The sequence below is a fragment of the Loxodonta africana genome, chromosome 18 (genome assembly GCF_030014295.1).
Source record: "Loxodonta africana isolate mLoxAfr1 chromosome 18, mLoxAfr1.hap2, whole genome shotgun sequence".
NCBI classification, from domain to species: Eukaryota; Metazoa; Chordata; class Mammalia; order Proboscidea; family Elephantidae; genus Loxodonta; species Loxodonta africana.
Genome location: NC_087359.1, coordinates 15,036,477 through 15,045,214, shown reverse-complemented (window position 1 = coordinate 15,045,214; position 8,738 = coordinate 15,036,477). Strand labels below are relative to the sequence as shown.

General features: G+C 49.4%; 1 protein-coding gene across 1 annotated transcript; it reads left to right on the top strand.

The window, feature by feature from the left end:
• Positions 1–2,639: 2,639 nt before the first annotated feature.
• BIRC5 (baculoviral IAP repeat containing 5) lies at positions 2,640–7,836 on the top strand. Its single transcript, XM_003417229.3, has 4 exons — positions 2,640–2,786; positions 3,097–3,206; positions 4,686–4,803; positions 7,642–7,836. Exons 1-4 carry the CDS (start codon positions 2,676–2,678, stop codon positions 7,729–7,731), a joined length of 429 nt encoding a protein of 142 aa, XP_003417277.1. The 5' UTR covers positions 2,640–2,675; the 3' UTR covers positions 7,732–7,836.
• Positions 7,837–8,738: the final 902 nt, after the last annotated feature.

The following is an 8,738-nucleotide window of genomic DNA, read 5'->3' as shown; positions in this document are numbered from 1 at the left end:
AAGTCTACTCTGTCCATAGGGTCACTATGTGTTGAGTTGGAATCGACTTGACAGCAACAGGCTTAGTTTGGTTTTAACCCTACCCCGTGAGGGGACCTTCCTGGAAACCCAAGTCTGAGCCATCAGGGACTTGGCACGCCCCTTCCCTTGCCTCTTTTTAGCCCTTAAACCCATTTGGGTTTTTTTGTGGGACTTGGAGGCCTGTAAAACGCTGCTCTCTGTTGAGCAAGTCGGGGCCTGTCTTGGTCTCTTGGGTTGCTTAGCACCCAACTGCTCACTAATTTGTTCCAAGTGCCTAATGAAACTTCTGCCAGCGATCAGGTCTCCATTGATTCATGCATAGAATAAGCTGGCTAGCCCAGGAAGAAGCAGACAGATCACTGGACAGAAGTGAGACTGGGGAAATAGGTCCCAGCACTTAAGAGTGTTTAGGATGTGATAAAGGTCACATTTCCAATCAGCTGCACCAAGTTGACTATTGAATAACAATGTGGGGCCAGCCTGCCAGACATCAGAAAAAAATAAGTAAATCTGAATCCTTTCCACACTCCTCCTGCTGACATGTTTCCCGGGGATACGTCACACAAAAACAGAAACGATAAATGTACCAAGAGAAATCTTCAGTATTTTTTTATAAATCTTCCTGCCCATCATGGGTGACCCTGCTGGTGTTTGAAATATTGGTGGCATAGCTTCCAGCGTCATAGCAACACTCCAGCCATGACAGTATGACAGACTGACAGGTCCAGCTTCTACGCTTTCCCTGTTAGCACCAGCACTGGTTATCTTTGTGGGCCACCCACACGACCTCGGGTAATGAACTGTTTTCTGTTTGCACGTTCGCATTTAGAAATTGTTTTTCTTTCTTTTTCAATTCAGAAGCCCATTTACTCCCATAAATGGTTGATAACAGTGTCATTCCTATTAATGTTCTTTAATACCTTAAAACAAAAAAACTTCAAATATAAAAAATTCTGTTTTATGTGACCCTTTTCCTGCCAGTAAAAAAAAATAAGGGTGGTGACAAATAAGCCAGGTTTAAGCGTCTACTTTTATATAAAAATGACTGAAACGTGTGAACGAGACAGAGCTGTGAAAGCCTTTTTTTAAACCAGAGTTTAACAAGGTCCTGTCTGTCAACTAAATAAAATTGTTTTGAATTTCTCTTCCCCACCAAAAAAAGGAAAAAAAAAAATTCTGCAGGACAAAAAACCCTCACAAAGTTAAAAGACCAACAAACTGGGGGAAGAAGGGGGATGTGACAAGTGAAGCTAATTCCCTCATGTGTAAAAAACTCTACAACTTTGTTACCAAACAGTAGACGAAATAGCAGTAATCCAACAAAAAAGTGGGCAAAGGGTTGTTGTTGGAAGCCAGTTAAACTCACCTGAGGGTGGAGGCTTAGCTGTGGATTTAATCCATCCGACATGTTCCCCCTGAGAGAACTCGGGCCTCTAGTTGGACATGCAGCAGGCGCACATTTTAGCCAGCCTGGCTCAAGGTCCCAGTTCCAAGAGGAATGAGGCAGGCAGCCTCAGGGCCCAACCCTTCCAAGGGACACCTGCTCGGACTTATCCACCTACACAGAGCAAAATAAGCTGCCCTTTCTTCTGAAACAGTCTTTGAAAAGATAACCACAGAATGGGCCATAGATGGCCTCAACCGCCTCTGAGTGGGTGAAGACTTTAAGATCCTAATGAAGAAAAATTCATCCCTTCCTCCATCCTGGGGGATCGAACCCTTCTCTAAAGCAAATGAGTAGTCATCTCCAAGCTCTGAGCACCTGCGTGAAGATCAATCCTAAATATTCAGGATGAATTTGCAATCTTTGTCTGCTCTCTGTAAAAGCCCACCTCCCCAAGCGTCGGTGAGCAGCCTTGGAGGCAGCAACCCTGATTGCTCCTTTCCTTGTACAACGAAATAAAGGTGTCTTTCTGATCTCCCACCTTGGCTGGGGTTTTCATGTGGCAACAGGAGGAGCCCACAAAAAGACTTAAGGCGTTTGCAGACTTTAAGGAACTGGTGAGGGGGCAATGGTGGTTCAGTGGTAGCATTCTCACCTTCAGCGGGGACCTAGGTTTGACTCCAGACAATGCACGTCATGTGCAGCCACCACCCATCTGTCAGGGGACGCTTCCATGTGGCTAAGATGCTGAACAGGTTTCAGAAGAGCTTCAAGACTCAGACAGACTAGGAAGAAAGGCCTGGTGATTTACTTTCTAGAATCAGCCAGTGAAAACCCTATGGATCACAACTATCAGGAGGATGGCGCAGGACTGAGCAGCGTGTGTTCTACTGTGCATGGGGTCGCCATGAGTTGGGGGCCGACTCCATAAAGGCAACTAACAACAATAACTATATGCTCGACATGGGCCACTCCTTGGGCCCATTACTGGACGTCAGCCCATTTCCAGCTCCTCTTCTACCCGCTCTTTCAAAGCTGTGTGGAAACGCAAAGTGTGGGAAGGGGCGAGCGGGAGGCAGGGGTCCCACAGCTCACAACAGCGAGGAGCGGAGCCAGAGGCCAGGAGGACTACAGCTCCCAGCAGGCCGCGCGCCGCCCAGTCTCGCGTTCCCACGAGGCCGCGGGCGCAGGGGGCGGAGCGTTCCCGACGTGCCCCGCGGCGCGCCGCAACCGCCGGGTTTGAATCGCGGGACCTGTCGGCGGCGAAGGAATGGGCGCCCAGCTGTTGCCCCCCGCCTGGCAGCTGTATCTCAAGGATCACCGCATCTCTACGTTCAAGAACTGGCCCTTCTTGGAGGGCTGCTCCTGCACTCCGGAGCGGGTAAGACTGCCCGGTCCCTCAGGACTCGCGCCTGGAACCCCCAGCCCCGCCCTCGACCCCCCAGGCCAGCCCCGACCCTCAAGCCCCCTACGGACCCCCAGGCCGGCCCTGCACCCCCAGGCCCTCCGAGCCCCGCCGTGGGACCCCAGGCCTGTCCGGAACCCCCAGCCCCGCCCCGGGACCCCCTGGTCCGCTTTGAGCGAGGCCTTCCCCCGTCTGCCCTGGTGCCCCGCTTCTGGAAGGACCCTTCCTGGGGGTCGGCCCCATTGCGGCTGGGCCGCTGCGTCTGCTCATCTGCTCTCCCTTGCAGATGGCCGAGGCTGGCTTCATCCACTGTCCCACTGAGAACGAGCCTGACTTGGCCCAGTGTTTCTTCTGCTTCAAGGAGCTGGAAGGCTGGGAGCCAGATGACGACCCCATGTAAGTGGCTCCGGGCCAGCCTTCCGACTGCCCTGGCTCCATCGGAAGCTTTGTTTGAACTGGCCTGGGGGGAAACGCTTTGAGTTTGGAGGATGCTTAGTGAAGGTGCGGTGTCCTCTAACCTGATTTTGTGCCTTTAAACCCCTGTTGTGAGTGGATAAATTTCTGTGTGCTGGTGCCTTGGTGACACAACTTAGTCAAAACTGACTTGGCCAGCGCGTCCTTCAGGGTGAATGTAAGGTACCCAATTACCTTTCAGGTACAAAATAATGTGGGAACACACGCTGTCGTTGTGAACTTCCAGGAATGCCCAGATACTTTTCAAACGGCTTTATTGGGGATATAGATCACATGCCGTATAATTTACCCTTTTGAAGGGTACAGTTTAGAGTTGTTTTGGATTTTGCTTGTCAAGATTGTTGTTATAGTGGCCCTACATACAACAGAAGGAAACACTGCCCAGTGCTGCGCCATCCTCACAGTTATTGCTATGTTTAAGCCCATTGTTGCAGCCACTGCGTCAGTCCATCTCCTTGAGGGTCTTCCTCTTTTTCACTGACCCTCTACCAAGCGTGGTGTCCTTCTCCAGGGACTGTCAGGGAGCTCGTTGAGATACCCAATCACTAAAAAATTCAGTGTATATTCGGATAGACTGCTGTCTTTCTGGAACGTAATGGTTTTTTTCACCCTTTTTTTCCTGCCAGAATCAGTTATTTTCACAACTGTAATTTTTTCTCCTGGGGAATCAGCCGAGTTGTTTATCTGCTTGGCCAGAGTCTGTTGCTATTTTTTCCCTAATGCATGTGCTGTTATGATCCAGTGTTGACTGGGATGGCGTGGTGGGAAAATATCGATTGTCTTATTCTTGGAAGTGAACAGCTAAGTATTATAATGGCTTCAGATTATAATTACGATTGGCCGTTCTTCTGGACGTTGTGGCTATGTTTTCATTCCAATACTTTTTCGGTTACAGTGATATCAGCTCTTCAGGAATAATTCCCATTGTAGAGAATGACGTTACGATGCAGAGACATTCTCTGGAAAAGCCTATCCCACACTACCCTTATTCTGAGCCAGTAGGTTAGGTGACAATGCCACGAAATGAAGTTAATTCAGACAGTTCCTTGAGGACTTTAGAGGGGTTTGTAAAGGGATTTGACATGTAATAACTCTGGACTTATAACCCTTTTCTACTAATTGCTAAGGGACTTAGATAAAATACATTAATTGCAAAGACATGGGGAAGCTGTCCACAGAGAGGGAGCAGGTGCTAAGAGGAGAGGTGTGGGAATGTGGTTCGGGACATGGCGTTGGTTCTGTGTACCGCCAACTCCCCCTTTGCTCTCGAGGCAGAACGTGGTGTGCCTCGCATGGGACTGGGAGGTGGGTGATGGGAATGGACCGCTGGTAACCACCAGTTGCCTTTCTCCTTTCCCCTGACTTTTCTCTGTTGACACACCCTCGTATTGATTTTTCTAGAGAGGAACATAAAAAGCATTCATCTGGCTGTGCTTTCCTTTCTGTCAAGAAGCAGTTTGAAGAATTAACTCTCAGTGAATTTTTGAAACTGGACAAAGAGCGAGCCAAGAACAAAATTGTACGTATTATCAGAAGCAAGACCTGAGAACAAGTCCCTTTCAGCATCTTTAGTACTCAGCCACCTCAGTCCCTCAAGAACACTAGCCGATCTCTGTGCTTAACTTGATGAAGTGTATATGAGGGTACAAAAGAACAGAAAAATAGGTTTACTCAGTGAACGTGTGTTCAGTGTATGTTGTGCGTCAAGGGCTACCTTTAGTGGGGACCAAACAGTGGGTAAGCTAGTGTTCCTGCCATCCAGGATGACAGTCGTGCCAGATGGGAAGCTTGTGCACAGCTGTGTTAACGTGTTAGTGGTGGTGTGAACACAGCTTGAGGAGCACGTAGTAGAGATGGGAAGCGTGTGCACAGCTGTATGTTCATGTGTTGGTGGTGGTGTGAACACAGCTTGAGGAGCACATAGTAGAGATGGGAAGCATGTGCACAGCTGTGTGTTCATGTGTTGGTGATGGTGTGAACACAGCTTGAGGAGCACGTAGTAGAGATGGGAAGTGTGTGCACAGCTGTGTGTTCATGTGTTGGTGGTGGTGTGAACACAGCTTGAGAATCACATAGTAGAGAGCGTATGGTGAAGGGAAGAGAGGCGACAGGCCAGCTGGACCTGGAGGGGATTTCTGCAGCTGACGTTAGACTCTTGTCCCAGTCATACTGGATTGTTAGAAGAGTGGGGCCATGATGGCCCGCAGGCAGCCTGGCTGTAGAGATTTAGGGTTGCCAGAGGAAGGCAGGGTTCCGAGTTAAATCTGAGCTCCAGACCAACAATGAACAGTTTTTACTCTAAGCATGTCACAGCACTAGTTTGTCAGGCTTTCTTTTAGAAAGGTCCAGATGTGTTGGTGGGATCCAGATACTGAAGACAAGGAGATAATGTTGTTTGTCGTGATGCTGCTAACTTCTGAGACTGCAGACCTAAGACGAGCTGCCCATCAGTCTGACAGGCTCACAGTCAGGCAGCCCACCTAGGTCTTGATCTGGAAAGGTGCACTGCAGGGCAGAGGCAGGTTTCCAGGGGCCAGCCTGGGGGCGAGGCACCATGCCAGCATGGTCTCACCAGCTGGTCTGCACCGTGGGGCCTCTGGCTCTTGTTTCTTGGCTATAATGTCTCTGTCTTAAAAAATGAAATAACAACTACCAGTTGGAAAAATCAGTTAGGGAATAAACATAGGGTAAAACAGACTTTCACTTCTGCCAAAGCCTTCATTTGTAAATGCCTGCGATGGGGATAAAATGAATCACTAGGAGAAAAACTTCCAAGCTCTGAGAGCAGAAGCTCTGCTCAGTGGGTTTTATTTTGTTTTTCAATGGTGAAGTCTTTTGTTTTTGCTTCGCCCTCCCTTTAGCAGAAAATGGAGACAGTGGAGATACCTACTCTCTGTGGTGGTGGCTAAATTACAGAATGTGTGCTGCCGTTAGCTGTCAAGTCAGCTCTGACCCATGGCAAGTCCATGCACAGCAGGGTGACACATTGCCCAGTCCTGCTCCATCTTCACTATTGTTGGTGTGTTCAGGTCCATTGTTTCAGCCACGTATATTTTGAGTGCCTTCCAATCTAGGGGGCCCATCTTCCAACACTAGATTACCCAATATTCTGTTATGATCCGTAGGATTTTCATTGGCCGGTTTTCAGAACTAGATCGTTAGGCCTTTCTTCCTAGTCTGGCTTAGTCTGGAAGCTCTGCTGAAACCTGTCCAGCACGGCTGACCCTGCTGGTATTTGAAATTCCAGTGACCTAGCCTCCAGCCTCACAGCAACATGCAGCCACCACAGTGCGACACATGGACAGATGAGCGGTGGACAGCATGTGTGCGAAGGGACTTAATGAATTTTAGGCTTTTTTCTTAAGTTTTTTTTCCAAGGGCCATGGCCACCTTTCCGTATCGGTGAAGATGAGGTTCTCGGGGCGCAGGGTGGCTCATCATAGGCAGTGCCCTCGTGAGTCAGCTACCCTTCTCCTTCTCTTGTCAGCTTAATTTTAAAAACTGTGTTTTCATTGGTTTCAAAATAAGTCAGACTCCTACATGGGGCAAAATTTAAGACACACACAAAAGTACACATTGAAATATGTCTTTCTTAAAAGCAATCCTCTATTGCTTTTCTTATTAGAAAACAAGTTTAACCCCATAAAGATCTTTTGTTTACTTTTTATGCGGCCGAGGAATCAAGGAGAATAAAGGTTAGGATAGGGAAGGTGGTCCCTGGATTTGCCAACGTGATTGCCATTTACCCCTCTGGAGAGCATGCTTTTAGCAAAATGAGAAGGCTGGAATCTGATTTCAGGGAGGTACTGGAGCCGAAAAGAACTTTTTCTGTTTTAGGAAAAAGCAGATGTTTGCCAGGTCCTTTAGTACACATGGGATGAAGCACTCTGAACTTCTCTTGGGAGAGTCTCAGGAGCAGTGCAGGGTGGTGGGTAAGAGCAGGGCTCTCCCACAGGCTGGCTGGGTAACCTCAAGCCAGGCACTTAACTCATCTGTGTGATGGGGCCACACTGGCCCTGCCTCACAGGAGTATTTTGCGCAGTAACTCAGTTCACGTGTGTGAAGCATGTGGCACAGCACTTGGCACGTAGGAAGCATCCCATGAACGTTGGCTCTTCTCACTGTAGTTGTTAGGAGGTAGCATCAGGAGGGGTAGCCGGGCTGAATCAGGATATTCACCTGCACACGGCCGTCCCTGGACCCCTTCACACCTACTCACCTCCAGTGCCTGCCCACATGGTGCCCAGGGCAGTTAGGTACTCGGTAAACATTCCCTCCTTTCTTTTTAAAACTTAACCTACAAGGTGTGGTTTGGAAGCGCTTGTTTCCGTTTCATATGCCTCTTCTTTATTCCCAGGCAAAGGAAACCAACAGTAAACAGAAAGAGTTTGAAGAAACTGCCAAGAAAGTGCGTTCTGCCATTGAGCAGCTGGCCGCCTTGGAGTGACGCCTGCCTTGTTCACCTGGCCCAGAGCCTGGGCACCGGCGTGTCTGGGGTCCACAGTGTCCCCAGCCTTCCTCAGGCTCCTTAGCACCTCAGGAAACGACGACTCCAGAGATTTGAAATTAGACCGTTTAAACTACAGTTTTGTTTTTCCTTGAGGGTGGCGCCAACGGCTACTCTGTCAGCCAGTGCTGCAGACTACAGTGACTTATTCATGCTTTTTTTTTTTTTCTTTTTTTGTGGTTTTGCTTTATTGATTCCCGCCCTTGCCAGGGTGAGAAGGTGAGACGTGGGTGAGGAGGATGGCAGAGTGTCCGTTTTCCTGTATCTGGTGGCCAGGCCCACGTCGCTGTGACTAGGTGACACCCAATCCTGAGATTTGACATGCGAATGAGATCCGAGCTCCATTGCAAATGGACAGATAGAAAATTAAGGGTGCAGTTTTAAAATTTGTCTAAGAATCAGAATTGTGCATCTCTTACGCGTGTTCAGAATGCTGTGTGTTACCTCCTTTGACACCTCCGCATGCTCTGACCTTCCTTTCTCCCCGCTGGGCCTGCAGTGCTGCGCCAGCCCCCTTCATCCACCTGAAACCCCGGCACCCCTGAGGCTGCCGAGGGCCTGCGCTGTGAGGGCCTCCCCCGCCTGCTGTTGTCAACACTGCCCCTCCCATCAGTGAGAAGCTCACGTATTCCATGATCAAGTCCCACGTATGGAGATGAGGCAGTGAGACCAGGCGGGTCGTAGGTGGTTACAGCCTTTCACATGAGCAGCACCCAGGGAGGGGCAGGAAGGAGGCTGGTGCCTGACACCAGTGTAAAGCCTGCCTCTTGCTTGAGGTCAGCGGGAGAATATTTCTTTTATAATCATTTACCTCCAGTGGGCACACAGCAGGGCTGCAACATTTCTCTAAAAGCCAGCGAGGGAAACTTTCTAAGGCCCAGCGAGGAGGTCTCAGAGCCCCCCCTCGGTCACTCTGTCCCCTCGTTAGGACAGGGCAGAGCCGGTGC

Excerpts from the sequence above, each read along its gene's own strand:
- BIRC5 (XM_003417229.3), top strand. The coding sequence starts at position 2,676 with ATGGGCGCCCAGCTGTTGCCCCCCGCCTGGCAGCTGTATCTCAAGGAT. Across the intron at positions 2,787-3,096 it reads GCTCCTGCACTCCGGAGCGG|ATGGCCGAGGCTGGCTTCAT; the intron begins GTAAGACTGCCC and ends TCTCCCTTGCAG. Across the intron at positions 4,804-7,641 it reads AGCGAGCCAAGAACAAAATT|GCAAAGGAAACCAACAGTAA; the intron begins GTACGTATTATC and ends CTTTATTCCCAG.